The sequence below is a fragment of the Cyrtonyx montezumae genome, unplaced genomic scaffold (assembly GCF_038088225.1).
Source record: "Cyrtonyx montezumae isolate F1298 unplaced genomic scaffold, pur_monq_1.0 scaffold_1, whole genome shotgun sequence".
In the NCBI taxonomy this organism is placed as follows: Eukaryota; Metazoa; Chordata; class Aves; order Galliformes; family Odontophoridae; genus Cyrtonyx; species Cyrtonyx montezumae.
This window is the reverse complement of record NW_027071825.1, coordinates 23,518,148-23,540,220: the sequence shown is the minus strand read 5'-3', so window position 1 is coordinate 23,540,220 and position 22,073 is coordinate 23,518,148. Positions and strand designations below refer to the sequence as shown.

The 22,073-nt window shown below is 50.5% G+C and overlaps 1 protein-coding gene across 3 annotated transcripts in view; it reads left to right on the top strand.

Annotated features, from left to right (window-relative positions):
• Window positions 1–22,073, top strand: part of PBX1 (PBX homeobox 1) — a 152,516-nt gene that overhangs the window by 69,891 nt on the left and 60,552 nt on the right. For 2 of the 3 annotated variants that reach the window (XM_065744170.1, XM_065744180.1), the window contains exons 3-6: window positions 8,485–8,729; window positions 11,002–11,192; window positions 12,103–12,238; window positions 14,903–15,062. In XM_065744170.1, the coding sequence (XP_065600242.1) occupies window positions 8,485–8,729; window positions 11,002–11,192; window positions 12,103–12,238; window positions 14,903–15,062 (732 nt within the window). Of the gene's footprint in view, window positions 1–8,484; window positions 8,730–11,001; window positions 11,193–12,102; window positions 12,239–14,902; window positions 15,063–21,805; window positions 21,919–22,073 lie in introns of all 3 variants that reach the window. The other variant, XM_065744161.1, reaches the window with a different exon arrangement.

Sequence of the window (22,073 nt, the reverse complement as noted above, 5' to 3'; positions counted from 1 at the left end):
TCCATCCTTCTGGACTGGGTTCAATTATAAATGAAAGTAGGGAGCTGAGATTTGTCTTTTTGTCTCTGCTTAGTTGGAATAACACAATAAAGCTTGATGGGTAGGAATTCCTCAAGCTGCCTCTTTGCCTGCTACGTTTCCTGTGTAGCTTTCAAGCCGAGCCTGGAGTATTAGGGCTGGCAGTGGCAGAGTTTTTCACCGTTCCTTTGTGCCTCAGAGACGCTGCATCCCCTTTTTGGAAGTTCCTTTCCATCCCTCTGTGCCCCTTTTTGCCTCTTGAGTAGAGGGCGGTGGCAGGGGACACGCTTGAGGCACTGTGGGGACAAGGAAGGAGGATGCTGCATGGATGCTGGGGTGCTGCAGACCACCCCCTCGCTATGTCTGGGGATGCAGCCTCTCTCTTTGTGTGTCCTTTCCTAAATCCATACCAGGGTGACAGCCTTGTCCTTAGCTGTGGGGCACGAGGCAGCCCTGTTCCAGCCTGAGGCTGCTGCTGCTGGCTCTTCCCAAAGCTCCTTGCAGTGACGGGGCCCCTGGAGAACCAAAGAAAACATTTACCTCTGCTTCATGATTAACAAAAGGGGGGTAGCAAGGCTATAGCCCAGCTGCACGGCGGCTCTATATTACATACAGATGCCTTTTGCGAGCTCCTTCCTCATCTCCAAACGGTAAAAGCGATATTGCCAGGGGAGTCAGAGGAGGTGAGGGCAGGGCTTTCAATTTGGTTTTACATTTACAAGGACCAGATGGCCCGCTGGAGATGATCTTTGATCTGGGACACAGCCGGAGTTTGTTGAAGATTTTTGCTCCCTTTTTTAATCTCCTGCCTGTTTACGGCATGGGCCTCTTGCAGGAGGCTGGAGGAGCCGGGGGCTGTGCGTCAGTCTGTCTGGCCAGCCCCCCATCTCAGTCCTGATGTCAGCCCCGGAGCCTTCAGGGGGGTGGGAGAGGATGGCTTGGTGGTTAAAAACCCAAGATTGGGCTGTCCGGGGTCATAGGTCTCCTCCTTGGGCCTACCACTTGGTCTCCTGCATCCCTCTGGTTGTGTCCCTAAAAATCAGCCCCGATTTCGGGAGGACCCGGGTCTGTAGGGATGCACCAGCCCAGATCCTGTGATACCACGGTCCCGTGGCGTGGGTATTTGTGCCAGTAAGATCTTGCCTGGCATATAACTAAACAGACACAGACGCCTTGAGACAGAAATGCCATTAATTGATCCTTTTGAATGATTTTTCTCCATTTTCTCTTGCGTCTCCCACCCTTTCAGGCACGCGGAGGTGAATGGTCTCCTCTCCTCTCTCCTCCCAACCCCTCAACAGCAAAGACCCATTCTGGGTATCTTTCTTCCCCCACATGCTTTGCGTGGAGCCAAAGCGAATGCAGCCGATCCTATTTCACAAGCGCTTGGACTCGTGCAGCATTCTCCCTCCCGTCCAAACAGATCATTTACAGAAGGGGCCTCTATTTAAAAAAGGAACTGAACGTTCAGAGATGCTTTTTGGCCTTAAAAACGCTGCTGACCGGCTGTTGCCTTGCGCTGAGCTGGGCTTTGCCTGGCCCACTGAGGCCCAATGGTTTGGTGTGGTGGCATGGAGGCTGAGCATTGAATATGTCCTTGTTTATTTGCCCAAACTCGTTGAATCCCAGCAAAATTGGGCTGTTTGAGCATCGGTTTGCAGCTGTGATGGGCTTGGGGCTCAAGTTGGAGATGGTTCGTATGCGTGTTGCGTGTCCCTCCCTGCTCTCTTCCTTGATGTGGAGGTGATGGCTGTTTCTCTGGAAGGTGCAGCCCCAAGTACTCTTGCCATTGCTCAGCACCAGGAGCTCCAGCTTTGGGAATTCTCCCCTGTGCTGCACAAAACCCTGAGCCTGGCCCGTGGCCGCTCCTGCTGCTTCTTTCACCTATGGCTCCTTGGCCTGGCTGCTTTGTATGGGGAGCAGCAGGCATGGCGGGGCAGGGAGTTGACCTTAGCAGGAGGAGAGCGGCTGGAAAGGCCGCTTCCTTCTGGGGAAGGCCTCCCTTTGTTCCTTTCGGGCCTCTGGGCCTGGCCTGGGGCGGTGGGATCGGGACCCCTGTCCTCAGAGGGGCTGCAGAGGCCCCGGCTTCTCATTAGTAGATTCATCTCATTCAAAGGACCCATTTCTTTTCAGCAAGGAGAATTCATATGCAAAGCACCACACGGAGCAGGAGGCAGATCCCAGCCCAACTGGCGTTCAGTTTTTTATTTTTGATGACTGGACTTGTCCTCAGAGCAATCCCGTCTTTTGTTTGCTGATTTGTTCCTGCAGGGCTTAGGGAATCTCGCATCCACGTGGAGCTGAGGAGCATTTCCACGTGTGCCCAGAGCTGTGTCCGAGCCACTGGGGTGTGTGCAATGGCTTGCTCTGCCCTTTGGAGGGGGTGAGGTCCCACCACTGTAGGCACTGCTGTTTGAGGGATGGATGCAGAGCCGTATGTGGAACAGTAAATCTTAATTCTTTTGCCCCATCTCACAGTCTGGGTTTGGAAATAATCCGATCTACCTTCCAGGAGGTGTGGACATGTGGACACCTTTGTGTTGCCATCCTCTCCTTAAGAGATTGGAATGATGCTGATTCCCAGCATCACGTGCCTCCAAGTCCCTCCCATGGAAAGGAATTTTTCTGCTGGAGTGGATGGCATCAGAAGACCCATGAGTAAGTGGTTGGTGGTGCCAGGACTGCAAGGAGGAGAATGGAAAATGCAGAAATTTGATCCAGGAGGCTTTGTTGGACCCTTGTGTAGCATTAACTGGGCTCTTGGAGTCAAGTTTCTGTACTCAGCCCACTTGCTGGCCATGCACTAACCCAGTAGGCACGGCGAAGGGCTGGAAAGAGGCACTCAGATGAAGTCACATTGCTCAGGGAATCTGGTCCTCAGCAGTCACCGCGACACGCTGAGTGTTCTGGTTTGTTTTGGGGTTGTTTTTTTTTGTTTTGTGGAAAGGGCTATTTTAGGTCATTCTTCAGTTTTGGAGGATTTTTCTTTCCAACGTGTTAGTGATAATTTTCCAGACCTTTTGAGCGCTGTGCTGCCAGATTCTCACTCACTCTGGCAACTGGTTTGGTGCTGGGGAGGAGTTGGGAGAAAACTTGTGCAGATTTCCCCCCATCCGATGCGATCCACTTCTCTGTTCTGCAGCTTCCATGGCACACACAAGCTGCATCCCCCTGAAGTGATGGAAAGCTGCTGTTGGGAGATGAGAGATGTTTTGGCATGTGATAAGTCCAGCCCCCCCCGTTCCCCACACTGCAAAATTACAGTGTGAGGTTAGTTCAGACTTTTTTGTTCTGTGCATTTGGGTTGAATTCAGGAAACAATTTGGCCTCTTCCACCCCAGAAAGATGCAAAGTTATTATTTTCTGAAGCACTTTGATTCTTTTGAAGCTGACCCAAATTTTGATGAAAAAGAAAAGGAGGGAGAGAAAAACTTATGACATTAAATGGAAAGAGATTTCTTTGTTGGTTCAGGAAACGCTTTTGATTGATCTGTATTTGGGTTGTGATGCAAGCTGCCCAAACGTGATGGTCAGGGAGTGCTGGGGCATCTGATGCTTCTGCTGTGGTCGTGGCCCCGATGGGGTCTAGTGGGGCTTCTTGGCCATGGCTGGAGTTGGCCTCAGGGCTGGGTGGACCTTTAATCTGAGCAGACACAGTGCTCTTGGGTCATTGTGCAATTGATGAGCATGTTTTCTTGCATCCTGTATTGGTGACAGTGAGCGCAGGCCGTTGCCCTATGGCAGAGCTGTAGGACATTATGGTCAGTAGGTCTTCTTGGGGTTAGCCTCTTGTACAACCCCTGACTTCAGCCTCTTTGGGACACAACTGCGTGCACTTTGTGGACTGAACGAACACCTTGAAAAGCCTCTCACAAAATCATTGAAGCGCTGGGTTTCCAAGCAGCCTTGATGGACATCCCCATACTCAGAGAGGAGTTGACTGTGGGAAGGGTCGGGCTGAGTTTGCCAAGCTTACGGGTGTGAGCTGCTGTTTTTTCACTGCTGTTGGCATTTGTTGGTTTGTTTCATGGCTTTAGACTGCGAAAGCTGGTGACAGAAGTGGCCCATCCTCTTTTCTCCGTGAAATAAATAAGGAGATGCACAAAGAGTTGTTTTGCCAGCTGAAATTTTCCATGCCTCGTCTCATGGCAGCCTGTTTTGGAAAATCTGAGCAAAATCTGTTCATCCATTTGTAAGTTTTGGAAAGGTTGGAGAGAAGAGAGGAACTTTTTGTTTCAATTGTAAGAAAAAAACAACTTTTGTTAATTCCCACTTCCTGGAAGGGTGTGTGCCTGCCTACTTGGAAATACCAGCTTCCATTCATGTTGGAAATAAGTATTTATGTTTTGATGTTGATTTTCTCTGTTGCTTTACACAGTGAGTGTACCCAACTGAGGCTCTGGGTTGATTTAACGTGGGAGTACTCCACCTTGTTGGCTGTGATTGGTGATTTTACAGGGCTGTCAGTTGGAGATACGCAGTTTGATGTCCCTCCCTACGTTGGCCAGGCTCTCTCTCTACGTTAGCTGAGGTCTGGCCATAGTTTCTACATGTATTTAGAACATGTGCTTGATGCAGGGTACATTAGCTTGGTTTCTGCAGGATTTCAAGCTTCAGGGCTGCCGAGTTAGGGAATTTTGTGTTTTCCTTTGTGTTTGCTTTGTTGTTGCAGAAGAAAGCAAGCTGCACATATACCTGAATAGAAAACCAGCAGGAACGTAGGTAGGTAGGTAGGTTCACAGTGATTAGAGGCTTTTTTGAGAAGCAAGATTTGGGAGGAGCAACTGAGGACCATGCCATCATGGATCAGCCCCAGCTGTCCTGCCCTGGGTATGGACGCACACACAGGTGTGAGCTCCAGCCAGCCACAAGCCGCCGAGATGTGACAAGTCCTTGCAATTTTAATCCACAAATATGAGGCAGATGGGAGTATTTTTGTACCAGGTTCAGTGCTGTTGATCTCAAGTGTTCACAAATGTAGAACCAAGCTCCAGGGAATATTGAGAGTAGCTTGAAATAATGTGATTCGTTAGTGGTTTTGTTTGCACAGTGTTGGCATCAGGGAAGTCCCTCTGGTTGCTGGCTGTTGTTTCAGACCTAAAAGCATGTTAAAGAAAAACAGTGAGCTGGTGTGAATCCTGAAGTGAACATTGCGAATGGTGCTTAGATTGCAAAAGGTGGGAAGAGTGTTGATGTTTAATGTGCTGCTCTGTGGGTGCACACAGGAGTTGCTGTGTTCCCTTAGGAGCTGCCGTGCTATCACTGTGCTTATAGCACATGCCAGGAAAGGCTTTGGGCAAGACCTTGGTCATCCGCTGCCAGGGGATGGTGACACCTGGATGGCCCATTTCTGTAGCAGCAGCCAGCAGGAGCGGGTGGCAGGGCTCCACAAGTGGCATTGCTGCCCCAGTTTCCCAGTAGAAAAGGTGTGCAGGAGGCTCACAGCCACGGCAGACAGATCCTTGCTTCTCCTGAAACTGCTGCTGGCTGCGTTGCTTCCCCCCTCAGTACATCTTAGGCACAGTGGAGGCAGGAAAGAAAACCCTTCTGAAAATCACAACCTAATTACTCCCATCTGCTCCAGCACGGCTTGCCATTTCTGCCTGCCAGGATGCTTGTCTCCGATGCTAAGTAGCACATTATTTTCGATAAGTTGCAATCATTGACTTGAAATCTCCTTCTCCTTTAAACATCCCCCTGGAAAGGCACTGCAGCAAGTTGGGAAGAGGCAGGAGCAGCCAGGAGAGAAACCATCTGAGAGCATCCCAGCTTGGGCAGGAGCCCTCTGCTACTCCTTGAAAGCCCTCAGCTTGTTTCTTTCTTCATTTGGCTTGTTTCTGTGTCCGGCTGGGTTGGCCCCTGTTGTGCCCTATGTCCCCAAGTCATTCCCATCCCTTCCTTGGGCTTGAGCTGGTGCACCCACTGGCATGTGCTGGGTACACTTAGCTGGGGGTCACTTTTGGGGGCAGTGGGAGGGGAACATGGCTCTGTGGCCACGGGAGGGGAGTGGAGTGTGGCTCTGGTGGTCCCCAGCTGCTGGTGACCGTCACACTGGTCACCAGTGGCTGTGGGGGGGCCGTGCTCAGATGGTTTGCAGCACTGCAAACGGGGACGAGGAGCGTGGTTTTGCTTTGGTTTTACAATTCAGATACATATATATTTATGTGTGTTTGTGTAGGTACGTACATACAGAAACGTGTTCTGGGCCAGCAGGGGCCCTCGGCGAGGGCTGAGCACCCTCTAGCGGCACTGACTGCGGCTCAGGGCTGCCAAGCCCGCAGAAAGCAACCAAGGACAGAGGGTCTGCCACGAATTTGCCTCCCCCAGCCCCAGCTCTGTGTCGCTATCTTTCCTTCGGCTTCCCCTTCCCTCCTCTTTAACCAGGAGCAGCTCATGGCGGGCACTGGGGTCCCAGGCTGAGGACACGTCGCCCTACCCATTTATTCCCCTATCAGCATTATTCCACGTGGCCCCCAGCCCCAGCTGGGTTTTGGGGACACATATCCAGGCATGCCCACGGTACACAGCAATCTTGGTGCTCCTACAGCACGGCGATGTCCCGTGCTTCCCATCACGAAGCAGCTCGCCAAACATAAACTAATTAATCACTTGTGCCTACCTGTCAGGTCAATGATTCCCGAGATTTTTAATCTAAAAATATTTCCCTTTTGAAATCCAGATGCACCTGTTTTGGCAACTCTCTGTTTGATTTGTTTGAGGGGTTTTTTTTTAATTAGTGTTTTAAACCTGGGTTGCATTCCATTTGTATTTGGGCTTTTGATGTGCTTCTGCTTAATGATTTTATTATTTTTTTTTAACAGAGGAGCAGGAGTTTATTCTCTTCGTTCCATAGCAAGTTCGTGTCTTGAGGAGCTTGATGCTTCTTCCCCTTCTGGGAGAGCAGAGATGCCAGCACGAGCCGAGCAGTGCAGGACCCATCTGCTGGGGACTCCTCTCGCTTGGAAATTGGCCTCTGCTCCCAGATTTGGTGCCATGCCCCCATCCCTCTTCTTATAAACAATCGTCTCTAGTGTGGAGTTATTTAATATCAGTCTTTTCCAGCCTTGATGGTTCTGTGATTCTATGATCTTCAGCATATTTCAAAGCCAGGAGGAGCTCCTTGCTGGCTGTCTTTCTTACCTGCTCTGGTTTTACATCTCACTGGCAGCTGCCTTCAGATATGTTTTGAAATGCAGTGAACATCACTTGCTCTTGCTGCTGCTGCTGCTGCCTGGGGTTCAGAAGGATGGGATGAGCATCCCAGGTGCGAGCAGACCCTGCTTCCCTAAAGCCCTCACAGCATCACCCAGCTCCAGGAGTGCATGAGCTTCCACGTGAGGCTTCCACCATGTTTGGAGTCAGATGAGACAGGAAAACACAATTTGCTTCTCTTCTGAGATGTCTTCTTTTTTTCTGTTGGCTTGTCAAGGATGTATTTCACTTTGTGCAGATGTGCACATCTGTTTGTGTGCGTGTGGAAAGCGAGGCCCGTGTTTGTGTGTGCAAACAGCCAGCGGGAGGGACCTAAAGGAGACTTCCATGTGATGAAACCCCTTGAGTTCAGTGTGGGTATGCGTTCGTGTCCATGCATGCCTCCATCCTCCTCAGGTGGAGCAGCACTGAGCAGCTGAGTGCTCCCAAATCATCGGTGCAGGGAAACGCTCCGGGAACGACTTCTACTGGGAGAAGTAATTGAAGCACAGAGAGGAGTGAAGATTTCTCTCCTTGGCAAGTCACTGTGTGCAGATTGATTTATGGGTGCCCCTTTTCTGAGCACAGCTTTAGAAGTCACTCCAGCGATCGGGTTCTAAAAAAGGCATCTTGCAAATAATACATTTTATTTCATCCATTTTTCTTTTATTAATGTTGTTCCCTTGAGTGGCTGAAAGCTCCTTGTGCTTCAGCTTCACCCCTGTGTAGAGACAGAGAAACTGAGGCACGGCCTGCCCTGTGCTCTGTGCTTCCTCCTCCTCCTCCTCGGGCTGAGGATCTCTGGGCAAGCTGAGGTTTGGGCTGGAGCTTTTCCATCCCGTGCTTGAATTGGGAAGTGGTCCCAGTTACTGATTTCAGCGAGTTTGGGTACGGTCAGTGTGGTTTTGGTTGGTGGTGTTGGAGCTGAACCCAGAGAGGATGTGGTTTAGCGGGCGTGGTGGTCACGGGTCAATGGTTGGACTAGGTATCTCTGAGGTCTTTTGCAGCCTTAATGACTCTGTGCTTCTTTGACTGTGTGAGAGCATCGTGCCAGTGCAGATGCAATGGGAAACGCTGCAGGCTGTGAGCAAGGGTTACTTCTGCTGGGAGGTTCCTTCTGCTTCTGCCCTATTTCAAAAGCAGAGTGGGCAGAAATGGGAAGAGGAAAAACTGCAGAGCTCTCAGCTCAGGGCTGCGCCGTGCGGGTCACCGTGCACCGACCCTCCGTGCACGCGCAGCAGTGCAACTCATCCTCTTCCCTCTGTGTCCCCACAGTGCTGAGCATCCGGGGAGCACAGGAAGAGGAGCCCACGGACCCGCAGCTGATGCGGTTAGACAACATGCTGCTGGCCGAGGGCGTCGCGGGCCCCGAGAAAGGAGGGGGCTCTGCCGCCGCCGCCGCTGCCGCCGCCGCATCGGGAGGAGCCGGCTCCGACAACTCGGTGGAGCACTCCGACTACAGAGCCAAGCTGTCCCAGATCCGGCAGATCTACCACACGGAGCTGGAGAAGTACGAGCAGGTAACAGGCTCCTTCGCGGCGCGGGGTGGGATGGGGCGAGCAGCCTGGACCACTACTGACATCTATTGTTAGCAGAGTGCGGGCAGTGCAGGCGGTTGCTTTGTATGACAGGGGAAACGTGCCTCCCCTAGCATTGGGACAGTTGTTTTTTCGTTTTGCACTGCTATGAGAAATAGGCTCAGTGTGTGTTACCCCCCCCCCCTCAATTTTCCTTCTCTCCTCCCTTTGCATTTGGCTAAAAATTGGCACTGTCGAAGGGGACTCCTCGTTGCAGGCAGTTTTCCAAGGACCCTTAAGCTTGAATCAGAATCTCTCTTGAGTATTACTTCTGCTTGGAAAGTTAATTTTCCAGAAGGGAAAAAAAATAAATGAGAAAAAGAATATGTGGCTTTTTTCATGTGGCAAACGATTCTTTAAAAAACAAACAAACCAAAAAAATAAGAGAAACTATTTGGGTCATGAATGCAGCTATTAGTAACGCTGACAGTTGCATGAGAAGCTTTGCAAGCTCCAAATCTCTTTCTTTCAAACGCTTCCAGATGTTCTGCAGAGCTCTTTTTGCAGCCGCTCCACTCGCTCTTGCGACGAGTGTGGTTTGTACCCCGAGCATCCCTCCTTTTGGGTGGAGAAGAAGAGTACGGCCACAGCATTGCAGGCACTGTGCCATGGAGCGAGGAGGGCTGGCAGTGGAGGGGTGTGTGGTGAGGGCTGACCTTTGTGGCTGTCCTCAGCCGCTGCTGCTGCTGCCCCGGGGCGGCATGGCTGCTTCACGTGGCCAGGGCACTAGGCACGTCGCAGCTCATCCTTCAGGCCCCTGGCTGCAGAGGGAGAGGGACCCCACGTCCTCTGGCATCCCAGCCCAGGGAGAGCAATCAATAGGAAAGGCAGAGCCCTCCCAGCGCCTTGCCTCTGGCTTGTTCCTTCTCACAACCCATTCCAATGTCGTTTTTACCACCAAGATGCTTTGGGAATGGTTGTGCTGGGCCGCATTTTTGCAGCTGCAGGAGGCAGAGCTTGTACCACTACCTGCAGCCTGACAAAATCAGGGGTTAGGATGGCTCTCCCGACCTCTGTCCCCCCTCTTTATAGCTCTGTCTGGCTTCACACGGTGCCTGGCTGTCGCTGTGACAGCACAGCACTCTCCTGCAATTTTCCTTTAATGCTCTTATTTCACGCTAAGAGGAGACAAGCTGAAATTGCTCAGCTGTCTGGGAGCAAAGAGTCATTGAGCTCAGAGCTCTCATACCCAACCCCACAGCCCGGGCAGGTCAGGGCTGTTGGCTGTAGGGTTCATCACCTCTCCGTGGGCTGACCCTGGGGGCAATGAGCAGAGGGGGAGAAATTCCTTTGGATAGGAGATAGTAAGTCAACCTCGGGTTATCAGTCAATCTGCATTTCAGCCCCATTTTCCATGGGATGGGAGCTGGTGTTGCCCTTCCTAGATCATCTCTGCCTTTGTCCCAGGAGCATCTAAAGGTTCTCAGGCAACCAAGTGGTTTCCAAGTGCTGCTCTCACCTGGGTTTCAGGGCTTGGATCCCACACTGGTTCTGGGAATCAGAGGATCGGGTTTTGCCATCCAAGGGGTGAGGGAAAGCAATGAGGTTGCCTTCGTCCAGCCTCAGAATCATAGAATCACAGAATGGCTTGGGTTGGAAGGATCCTCAAAGATCAATCCATCTAGAGTCCTCCCTGGCCCCTCACTGCTGAGTCCTCAACGTGCCATGGGGAAGTGGGAGCAGGCAGTGCTGTGCCTGCAGCAAGCTAATGGGATTGTTACCTGCCTGCCCTTAACTGTCAGAGCTCCTGCCTCAGTCAGGCTGTGATCGTTATCCTTCCTTGCTTCTCACCCAAAGTGCTAAGGGCCCAGGGCAGGGCTGTGTCTCTGAGGAGCTGTTCCCATAAAGAAGAAGGGGCTCTGCAGGACACATGGTCCTCAAATTCATCTGTCGCTCCTCTGGCCCAATCCAGAAAAAGGATAAGGTCAGGGACACCCTGACAGGCCCTGGGGCTTCAGTTGTGCCAGGTCCATCTGAGAGCATGTAGTTGGCTCCTGCCTTTTGCTCTGTGTATGCTGGGATTTTCTCCCCCAGTGAGAGGAATCCACGTCCCCTTGAGAGGCTGCACACCTCTGTGGTTCTGCCCTAACAAACCTTGGCCATTGAGGCCACTGCCTGCGTCTCCATCTTGAGCTGTTCTGCCCCTGTGCTCTCCTTGACGCCGTCGAATGACCTTCCGATCCTGGGGTTTCTTTTGCTTTTCTTGCCATCCCAGGCATGCAACGAATTCACCACCCACGTGATGAACCTGCTGCGTGAGCAGAGCCGGACCCGGCCCATCTCACCGAAGGAGATAGAGCGGATGGTGAGCATCATCCACCGCAAGTTCAGTTCCATCCAGATGCAGTTGAAGCAGAGCACGTGTGAAGCCGTCATGATCTTGCGCTCCCGATTTCTGGACGCACGGTGAGTTCACTTCCCCCAGCCTTCACTGAGCAGCCTTGTTTGGGACTGGGAGAGCTTGTGGAGTGAATCAGGGAGACTGGGCAGGGCAGGGTCCCCTGATGTTGAGCCATGAGGACTGTATCTTCCTTGTCCTTACCTTGAGAACTGCACACTGCCGATTCTGCTGCAACACTTCAATTAGGGATGAGAGCTAGTCCTGCAACCTGTCCTGTCCCTGCTGGTTTCCTCTTCTTTTCCTTCTGTTTCCATTGTCCCAAATTTTCAGTGTTCTTTAGAATTATTCACTTTCCAAGCTGGTTAGTTGCAGACTCTAGGCTTGGGCTGCATCTTGAGCTAGGGAGGCGAGGCAGCGACCACTTGGGAAGAAGTAGCTGACAAGATCCAGCTGTAAAAGGAACAAACTTCCCCAAGGACATATCTGTGGCTGCTTTCTCAGCACAGAGCTTTGCAGAGCGGCGCTGAAATCTTTGGCCAGGACAGCCAGGTGTGGGTGGTCACCTTCCCAGGTGCAGGAGCTGGGTGCTGGTGTTAAGAGACGAGACTTACTTGCTTTGGAAGGTGCTGAGAGAGGAGTCCCCAGCAAGGTGCAGACTCGGATTCCTGACCACGAGTCTGCTGCACTGTATGCTCCCAGGAGCAGGGGGATACGGGAGGCAGATAGGGAAGTTCAGAGCCTCTGAAGTTTCATCTCAGGAAGAGTGGTGATGCACTGGCACAGGCTGCCCAGGGAAACTGTCCCTGGAGATATGCAAGAACCATGGAGTTATGGCACTGAGGGACGCGGTTGGTGGGCACGGTGGGGATGGGTTGACGGTTGGACTTGATGATTCTGTGAAAGTTACATTCCTGTTTCTGGATCCCTGCCACTGATTGCTTTTTCTTCTGTTTTTCCTTCCTTCTTCCCCATAAGGCGGAAGAGAAGAAACTTCAACAAGCAGGCTACGGAAATCCTGAATGAGTATTTCTATTCCCATCTCAGCAACCCTTACCCCAGTGAGGAAGCCAAAGAAGAGCTAGCCAAGAAATGTGGCATCACGGTCTCACAGGTGAGAGAGCCCAGAAATACAGCAAAGGCAGCTGCTGCTCAAGTAAACTGGACACCTTGAGGGGCACTCAGACCTCTGTCAAGTTAGTTATGTCCCACTGTTGAGCATTTCATTGCAAAATGGGATCAAGTGGGCTGGTGAGTAGGAGAGTAGACAGCAGACTTAGAGGATCAAGCCGTGGGTGAAAAAGGAGAGTTTGGGAGAGGGCTTAGGATGAAGACTTAATGTGTGTGACTGCGTGTGCAGTCAAGGTGTCAGCAGCACAGAAACAAGTCAGCACAATGCACAGAGGCAGTTTTCTCTTCAGGGAATCAGTGCTGGTTTGCAAGAAGAGCTGGTTTGAGCTGAAAGACCATTCTTCAGGGCAAGGGATCTGAAGGCAGTGGGAGGAGCTGAGCTGACGAGGCAGAAGGAACAAGGCCCTGGTGGGAAGGGGCTGGGTCAGACAGGCTGGTGGTTAGCATTAGTACTTGAGGAGAGTGGGCTTTCTCGGGGTTATTTCTCTCTGTCATCACTCCTACACTGCTGAACGTGACATCTCCTTGATTTGCTTAACCCTCCAAGAAAGGTGGTCAGTAAAGACAGACTGAATTATTTCCATGCATCTGGAGCAGCCGTGTACTTCCTGGAGTCTGTAGTTTGGAACCACTAGCTACAGGGATTTTTGAGGAGTACAGTCAGTCCTTGAAGTGTTCAGCTGTACATTACTCAGGCCTGCCCTCTGTTTTCTCACTTTTTGGAGCAAGCAGCATGACTGAGGGCCGGAGCGTTGCCTCTGGTAGTCTCGTCCTCGTGTGAGCTTAGCGCTCCCTCCAGGCTCCTGTTGCACTCCCTGTCTTGGGCCTCCTTCCAGCCCCAAGGCACATGCCTGCTCATCACTTGAGTAAACTGAAGACAGCAGCAGCATCTGGTGTCCTTGTGAGAGCGTGTCTGCCTTCAGCAGGAGCAGCAGCATCCAAGGGTAGGTGTCGTCACTGTGCCGCGTGCCCGCTGAGCCACTCCGACTGCATCCCCTGTGCCAGAAGATCCAAGCATTGATTCAGTCCAGAGTTACCTACAGGAGACAGGACATATTGGCTCAACTAAGACTGCAGCTGTCCTGATGCTTCCCCTCTCACTTTTAATTCATCTGTTCGCACTTACAACATCTCCCTGGTGGAGAGAAAATGCCCAGGAGAAACGCTGTGCTTATGAGCTAAGTGGGAAGCTGAAGACAGAGCACATTGCCATTAATGAGAAAGCTGGACTGAGAAGTAGAATGGAGCTCTTGACAAACTGTGCCTGCTCCCAGAGCATTCAGTCCCAGATCTGGCTTGGGTGCTGATGTGAGTTATTGCTTTTTGCCTCCCTGGAGTCCCTGCGTGTTACATTTTCCTTTTCCTCCTGTGCAGCAGCAGTAGGTGCAGTTCAGTACCACGTACATTGGTGGACGAAGCTGCTTCTCTGTAGAAGCTGCCGAGCTGTCTGTGAGCACTCCAGTCAGAAAACGTCAGAGGGATAAATCTCACCGTCTTCAATTATCAACGCTCAAGCAAAAACAATTTCCATCCGATGAGGAAAAAGCAGTGAGCTTCCGAGTGCGAGCTTCCATTCTTATCTCCTCTCAGGGGTGGTCTGTTTGGTCTGTTTGAAGGAGGGGGCACTGCTGAGCTGCTCACCAGCAAGCAGAGCAGAACATCCTTTGAATCCCACCAAAGACACTGGTCTGTTCTTTGTCCCAGCTCAAGATGACAGCTCCAGTCAACCCCAGGATGAACTTCTGCTGGAGAATTACAGCATCCTCTGCCCTTTGCCCATCTCTGTCATCCTGTTGAGCTTCCTAAAAAGTCAGGAGTGGCTGCAAGTTGTTCCCTGCTTAGAAACCTGCACATAGAAAGACGTTCCCCCAGTTCTCCGTGTTGCAAAAGAAGAAGCAGGGAGCTGCGTCCCAAACCCTAGGCTGAATCTTCCCTACATCTCTGTTGGCTACAGCACAGGCACCGTGACTGAACAAGGTTACATCAGCTTGGTTTGGGGCTTGGGGAACGCTGAGTGCGTGGTGGTTCTGGAGGTTCCCTAACCTTTTCCCTGCTGAAGCAGCCTGGCAGGGTACTGCAGCCCCATTTCTCAGACTCAGAGCTTCCCATTGCTGTGCTGGACGTGCAAACTTTGAGATGTTCATCCAGACATCAGGCAGGATGGCCAAGTGACTGTTTTCTGAGGCATGCATACCACTGAGCCCAGGATGTCACCTTGGTGGGCTGCTCACAGCCTGCTCTCACCCCTCCTTGGGGCTTTTTGCTGCTGTGTTACATTCCTGCAGTCAGCTCTCACGAGGACTGGTAGGAGCACAGCTGCACTGCTTCCTTGTGCCTTTACATCTGGCCCATCGTTTTCAGCCACCTCCAAAGGACACATTTGTTCCCTGGGAGCAAGTTAGGTCTCAGGACAGGCACACAGCCCTGCCCTGAAGGCACCAGATGTACCCACACAACCCTGCTGTTCTTAAGCGTCCCCACTGTCTTTCAAGGGGTTGCTATAGGTGCTCCCTGCCGTGGCTGCACAAATGGGGAAAAAAGCAATTATAATGCACAACTTAACTTGAACTAAACCACCTTCCTCACCCAAGTGCTCTTTCCGGAGCAGAAACGTTAACGTCTTTGTCTTTTCTTAAACTCACTCTAGGTATCAAACTGGTTTGGAAATAAGAGAATCCGGTACAAGAAGAACATAGGTAAATTTCAAGAGGAAGCCAATATTTATGCTGCCAAAACGGCTGTCACGGCTACCAATGTGTCAGCCCATGGAAGCCAGGCTAACTCACCCTCAACTCCCAATTCAGCTGGTTAGTTTTGTTTTATTTTATTTTGGGTTGTTAATGTTTGGTTTTTTGTTCGTTTGCCCCCGCTCCCTCTAATCTCTCTCTCGTTTTCCCCTTTGGGTTATTTCAGTTTTTGATTTCTGGTTTTGATTGGCTCGCTTTTGTAGTCTTGGAAAAGAAGAAAAAGAGAGATGGTTTCTGGGTTTGTTTTGGGGGGTGGAGGGGATTTATTTCAGCTGTTATTCTTGGTTCCCCTTCTCTGTTCTGGTTCCCATTTGAAAAGCAATGTGATCAGACTGTGTGAGTGATGGTGATGTGTTGGGTTCTGTGCACGGACACAGAAGCAGAAAAAAAAAAGAATGACCAGAAAACAAAACAAAACAAAAAAAAACCTGTTTGGGAAGAGGGGAAAAAAACAAAAAGAAGGGAAAAAAACCCAAAACACCTTCTTCCGATTGTTCCATTTCAGTGGGGGCAGAAATCATGAGCAGCCCTCATTAATGGAGCCCAACATTTCTGGGATGTCTGAGCTCATGCTGTTTGGGGGCAGATTTCTATCTGTTGCTTTTCTTTCTGTTGTGGTTACCTTTGATTGCTTACATGGCAATATCTGGATCACCTGCAAGAATGTGCTCTGTGTGAATTTCATTTTCCCTCTGTGTCAGGATGACCCAGGGAAACCTGTGGGTCGCTTTGTTCCCTTCCCATCCCCCTTTCCTGCCCATTTGCTGTGGTTTCCATCTGTTTGTTTTGAGGGTCAAAGGCACAGAGCGCTTTGCCCAGATTCCAACTCCTCCGCTAGAGTACGATGCTCACTTTGTCTGTAGTGGCCGACCCCGAAACGATGCCAGGCTGCTGTTCAGGTTATGCCCAGCTCCCAGGAGTGATGCAAAACTGAGACCTCATGATAAGGAACAAACAAAACAGGGCTTGCCCAGACAAATGTCCCTGTGCCTCTTTTCTTTGTAGGGGTGGGAGGCAGAGTGGGGATGTGTTACTCATTCCTTTGAGCTCGGTGTCTGCTCGTGATACCCTCGTGCTGCCATCAGGCTGCCAAGAGGAAGGAGACAGTGGGGCAGCAAAGGGGACAGAGTGCAGCGGGAGGAGCTGGGTGCTGGGCAGCACACTGCTTGTACCCCATACAGATGCTGGTGCTCACATAGCAAGTGCAATCTCTACACGGTGAGAAGTGTCAGGAGAATTGCACCCCCAGATCTGGAGGTCTGGAGAGGAGGAGGAAGCAGAGCCTGGACAAAGGGAAAAGCAGCAGTGTGTTTCCTATTTTCTTCCTTTCCCTTCCGTTGCTGTAACTGCTGAAGATATAAATGCAGTTTGAAAAATGTCATCCTTCCAACCTGCTCAAATAGCCTGGCTCTAGGAAAGCCTGGAGGATGGAAAGCAGAAGTGTGTGTGCTGGGGGGACGGTTACGTGCTGGACATGGTTCTGCCCTGCACATGCAGCTTGGGCCCACAGGGCACAGCTCTCCTCCTTTTCTGCCTTTCTCAACTGGAGTCAGGCCCGAAGGTGCGGAAGAGCAAGGGAGGAGCTTCAGATGACTCAAATAGGTTTGGAAACGGCTCGTGGATAGTGGAATAGGCATTTCCCCGGTGTGTGCCCAGTTAAATAGTGCTCCAGCATGAGTCTGTTTCTTCGACGTCCTCACAGGCAGTAACATGGCTGTTTCAGTGATAGATTGGCCGATACCCTGCAGTAAATGGCTGAGATAGTCCCTGGATAACTCTGTGCTTTCAAGGAAGGACAAACAGTCTTGTTATTAACGTGTAAGAATGAGCTCCTGGGTCCTCTTTCTTGCTCCCATGCCCACTCCCCAGGAACACCAACCCCTTTTCCCATGCTAAAGCAGCATGTTGATGCACACGAGCTCCTGCACCTTGAAGGTCCTTGCTCTGCTAGAAGCAAAGTGTTTCTGAGCTGACAGTTCTCCCTGTATGCTGCGGCAGTGGCAGAACAGGGAGACCCTACAGCCTGGTCTCTAGGGAAGCTTGCAGGGACTGTAGGATTGGATGGCATTATATCCTCTCTTGAGAAGACAGCTGAAGGGCCTTGGGACTTCAGCAGGGACACTTGCTGAACTCACAGCTGGGACTTGGGATCTCCAGCAGTGGCACCCCGGGTTATTTCACCTGCTCAGACAGGTATCCCTGTACACTGTAGGGCTAAGGTGTGTCCCAGTGGCACCTGAAGTCGTATGAGCTTCTTCAGGTTGTGCTGTAGGTGCTGACAGTGAAAAGTACACCTGTGCAGGCTGAAATAGCTGTCAAAAGACTTGGAGGATGATGTCAAGGGCTGTGAGCCATCCAGGTATGCTGCATTGTGTGGAAGTGCATGAAGAGGCCAAGGACTAAGGTGGATGGTACCTCTCCTTTAACACCACAATCTTTTTTCTGTTTTCAGATCATTGGCAGGGACTCTGGTGAGGAGGGAGCCTGAACAAAGACTAGATTTGCTGGCAGTTTTTAGGGTCTTCTGGTTTAAATACATGACAGGACACATGGCAAGAAAGGGAGCAGACAGAGGACAGGTCACGAGAAGGAGGTAACCAGCAGTGTTAGTCCCTGGAGGGCCATGATGCTGGAAGAGGAGGTGGGCCTGGATATGTTGGGACCTGGGACAGGAGCTAAATTCATTTTTGCCGTGGCTGCACAGACCCATCTGTTCTCTGCATTGACTGCCATGTTACCAGAGCTCGGTGAATGGCTACAGTCAGTCAAAGAGATTGGCCACACATTGACAAGGGCAAGGACTGCATCTGGCTGGCCATCTGGCACCTTCAGCACAGGGTCCCCCACCCTCAGTCACCCAGGCCTGAATGTCAAACACCTTTTCATCCTGAATACACACAGTTGGGTTTTATCAGCCAGATGTTCAAATAAGCTGAGATGTCTGGCTCATTTGGGCTAACAACTCCCCATCCTCACTTTGATTGTATGGACAATCTCAGCACAAAAACCATGTGGCAAATGAGAGCTCTTTTATGTGGACTGACCCTTTTGCCAACCAGAGTCCTGGAGGGCTGCACATAGGTGATGACATCCAGTGAAATCTTCCATGCAGAGCTGCCAAAATTATCCTGAACTTTTTTTTTTGTTAATTTTTTCTACCTGCTCACTCTTTTGTTTTGTAAAAATCTTCATGCACAGCTGCTGATGGATGGGATCTGAAAATGTGCTTCATCAGGCACCAGCCTGATGGCTGTATCTTCTCTGCCTTCCCTCATTTGTTTGAGGCAGTTGCTTTTTGTGGGATGCCAGAGCGAGGCATTGGACAGGATCCTGCTTCAGCAAAGAAACTGTGCTCATCATGGTGTCACTGCCTCCAGTGTCAGTTGGCAAACAAAAAAGAACAGCAGGTGTCCTGCAGGACCAGCCCAGGCTTATGTTTGCTTTCAGACCTGGTGTCAGATTCAGGGCCTTTGTCTGTCTGAGCTCCTGCATGGTCCATCATCTTCTTCCCTTATCTTTGGCCACAGTAGAATCACAAGGAGAAGTGAGATTAAATTAAGCATTCTCAGTGCATATAGGTTCACTGCTCTTGGCTTAAACTAGGCATCTCATTTACAGAACCAGAGTTGATTTCAGTGGTTCAGGGCACTGGACTTATCTCACTGGTGGTAGGTGGAATGAGCAGCAGATGAATGTTAGAAGTGGAATAGATCTTGTTGTTGGCATTGCTTTGATGTAGGTTTTCACCCAGTGACCAGATCCTAGTGCCACAGCTCGTTTCTTTCTAAGCTTTGGCACCACTTTTTCTGAAGCTGGTGTTCTGATGGAAACTCACCATCAAGGAATGGTCTTGAGGTTGATAAGATGTGTGGATGCTGAAGATGGACCTCTGTTTCACACTGCTACGAGTCATGATAAATGTTTCTTTCTGATTTCTTGTGTCTATGCATGGAAGCATCAAGGGACTTAGGTGTGCCAAGTTCAGAGACCTTCCATGGTGGGTCCACAAGCTCAAGGGTGGTTATTAGATTTCACTTCTCAAGGAGGTATGGTTGGACTAGATGATCTTGCAGGTCCTTTCCAACCTAATGTATCTATGAATCTATGAGTTCTGTGTCAAACTGTGACCACTGAAAAGCCATGGTATGTTTCCAGCGGAGCCTTTCAGAGGGACAGATCAGATTAACGACTGGTCAACTGATCCTCCAGCAGGCAGATATGCTTCTGTGAAGGATGCCAGTGTCTTAATTTTGAGGGCTCTTTGCATTCCTGCCCCCTCTCCCACCCCAGCGTGTCAGTCCCTCGTAGCTGTGTCTCTGAGGCTTTGGGCCATTGTAATTTTCGTACATGGCTAGTACATAGGCAGCAGAGTGCTGAAACAGCAGAGTAGCAGCTCAAAGGGCTCTCTGCAATTATGGCTCTGATACAAACGCATCCATACATGCGGGCCATTGGTATGCGCATATTTATCTTCGCATCCACATCAGCAGTGAGACACATTTACCATTTAGATATGCACATATATTGTAAAAATACCCTGTGCCGATAGCAGTGTATATCTTGTAAGTGACATCTCCAGTGCTCCTCATGATTTCCAAGACACCGGTGCTCTTCAGATCCAGAGTTTGTGATTGTTTCTGTTTATTTCCTCCCTCCCAGTCTCAATTTGTTCAATTTCCATAAAGACCAGTTATGTTTATGGTATTTTTATTTGTTATTATTATTGTTATTATTATTATCTTATTTTGGTAGGGGAAGGTGGAACAAAATGTTGCTCTGCTTGGGGGTAGAGTGATGGTGGAGTCCTGTCAGGTGCTCAGGGCTTCCCAAGTCCTCTTTCCAGCTCTGACACTGATTACTTGTGTCATCTCAAAGGGTTTTGCTCACCTTAAAATAATAGGAGAATGTTCTCTGTTTCTTATGAGGGTTAACTGCAAAATCCTTTGGTCCCCAGCCATTGTAGGAGCACAAAAGCCATCACACTGCTCTGGGCTTTATGCTGGTAGTCACAGTCATTCAGAAAACCTAGTAGGGAAGCAGCTTTTTGCATGTGAAAAGTGTCCATGTTCACGCTGTTAGGTTGAGCAGCATGAATGGGGGATATCCTCAGTGTGCTAGTTGATGTCCATAGCTTTTTGCCTTTAGAACCTGAGAGGTGGGGAGGTGTCAGGAGCTGGGTACCAGCTGGGCAGGGAGGTGCTGGCTGCAGCCCTGCCACCTACTGCTGCTTACTTTACACAGCACTGGTGGGTTGCTCCACCACATACATTTCTGATTAAAGGGCCACTTGCAAAGTGAGCAGTAGGGTGTCACGGACACGGAGTCTCCAGCATAGCCCTCCTGCTTGTAGACTTGACTTGCTCCCTGAGCCTTCCTGATGTTGGCTCCCATCCGGTTCAATCCTGGCTCATCTCCAGGGCAGAGCCTGGGGACTGCCCAGAGGGTTTCTCCCCTCTCCTCTCCAGCAGGACATGGGGATTTGTCAGACATTTCTCAGAGCACACGCATGAGCCATAGTTGGGCAATTCCACCAGGACTGTGGTTGCCAATCTCCTGAGTTGGAAGCAGCAGCGGAGATGATGAGAGCGTATTTTGGGTTGGAGCTGAAAGCAGAGCTGACCTGGGCCCCTGAAGTCTCTCCTTTCCAAGGCTAACGTCATGTATATAACCGAACCTTGCACGTTGAGCTGTCTCACACTTAACGCGCTGATCTGCACGATGAGTTCTGAAATAATCCCATAAAACCTTTTTATTTAATTTTAACCCCCTTCCCTCCTCCCCTGCCTTCCAGTCACACGATAGGTTTGTTTCTCCTGTAGTTGAAGAGGTGCTCAGATATCTCAAAGCTGGAAGCGGGACCTTTTTTTTTTTTTCTTCCTTATCATCTGTTGTTGTTGTTTTGGTTTTTTTTCCTGATCCCACCCAGTTGCCCTCACCGTTATCGTGGTGGGTTTTTTTTTCGCGTAACGCTGGCGACTGGTGCATGCAGTGGGGATTTGCTGACACAGCTTGTTGTTCTGGGGCAGCTGGCCCCACGGGGCTGGGACGCCCGCGTCCTCTCACAGCCCGTCGTGATGGAAGAAGGTTGCCAACGAGATCAGTCATGGGAGCCTGGCCCAGGTGCCTTCACGTCTTTGTGAACCTTCTCCTGGTGCGTTGCGCTCCCCATAGGGATGGATCCTGACGTCCTGAGGGCAGACCAGGCACTACTCCCTCAAGGGAGCTCTGGGTGTAGAAAGGGATGGTGGGTGCGGCCACCCGGCAGAAGGGCCGCATAAAGCTGCATGGCCTGGACTTACCCACGCCGAGCTGAGCTTCTCAGAGACCACAGCAGCATGGGCCTGGTTAGCCGTGCTGAAATGGCTTCTGCTTTTGATAGTGAGGCATCTTTGGGTAGTTCTGTTCCCCAGTGCAATCTGCCGGGTAGACGTCTCCAAAATTGGAGATCTGCAAAGCTGCCTGAAGGATTTTGATGCCCTGAAATGAAGGGGAAGGGCTGGTTGAGTCCTCCAGGCCAGGTTTTTGTTTATCTCAGGCCAGAGCATGAAGAATCCTTCCTCCAGCTGAGGAGCTGTTGAAGAATGTTCTTGGCATTGAGCTGTAACAACATGTGGCTTTGAATAACCTCAAGAGTGCATCCTTTTTTTTTTTTTTTGGCTTGCTCTATTCTTCATACTACTAACCTGATTGTGTGTTTTGTTTTTGTGGTTGCTTTGCATGTTGTTCCTTCCTCTTGGCTGAGAGTCATGGGGTGGATCTTTTTCCTTTTCTGTGATTCAGGTGCCTCACTCTTTCCTTTCCAGGTTCTTCCAGTTCTTTTAACATGTCAAACTCTGGAGATTTGTTCATGAGCGTGCAGTCTCTCAATGGGGATTCTTACCAAGGGGCCCAGGTTGGAGCCAACGTGCAGTCACAGGTAGGGACCCATCCGATGTACTGCCAGTGAATGCATTAGTGTTGGAGGAGCCTTTGATTGTATTGGCACTTCTCCCTCCCGTCCGAAAAGAGCAAATCTCAACCAGCACGAACGAACTAACCAACACTTAAAAAAAAAGTAAAGCAAACCAAAAA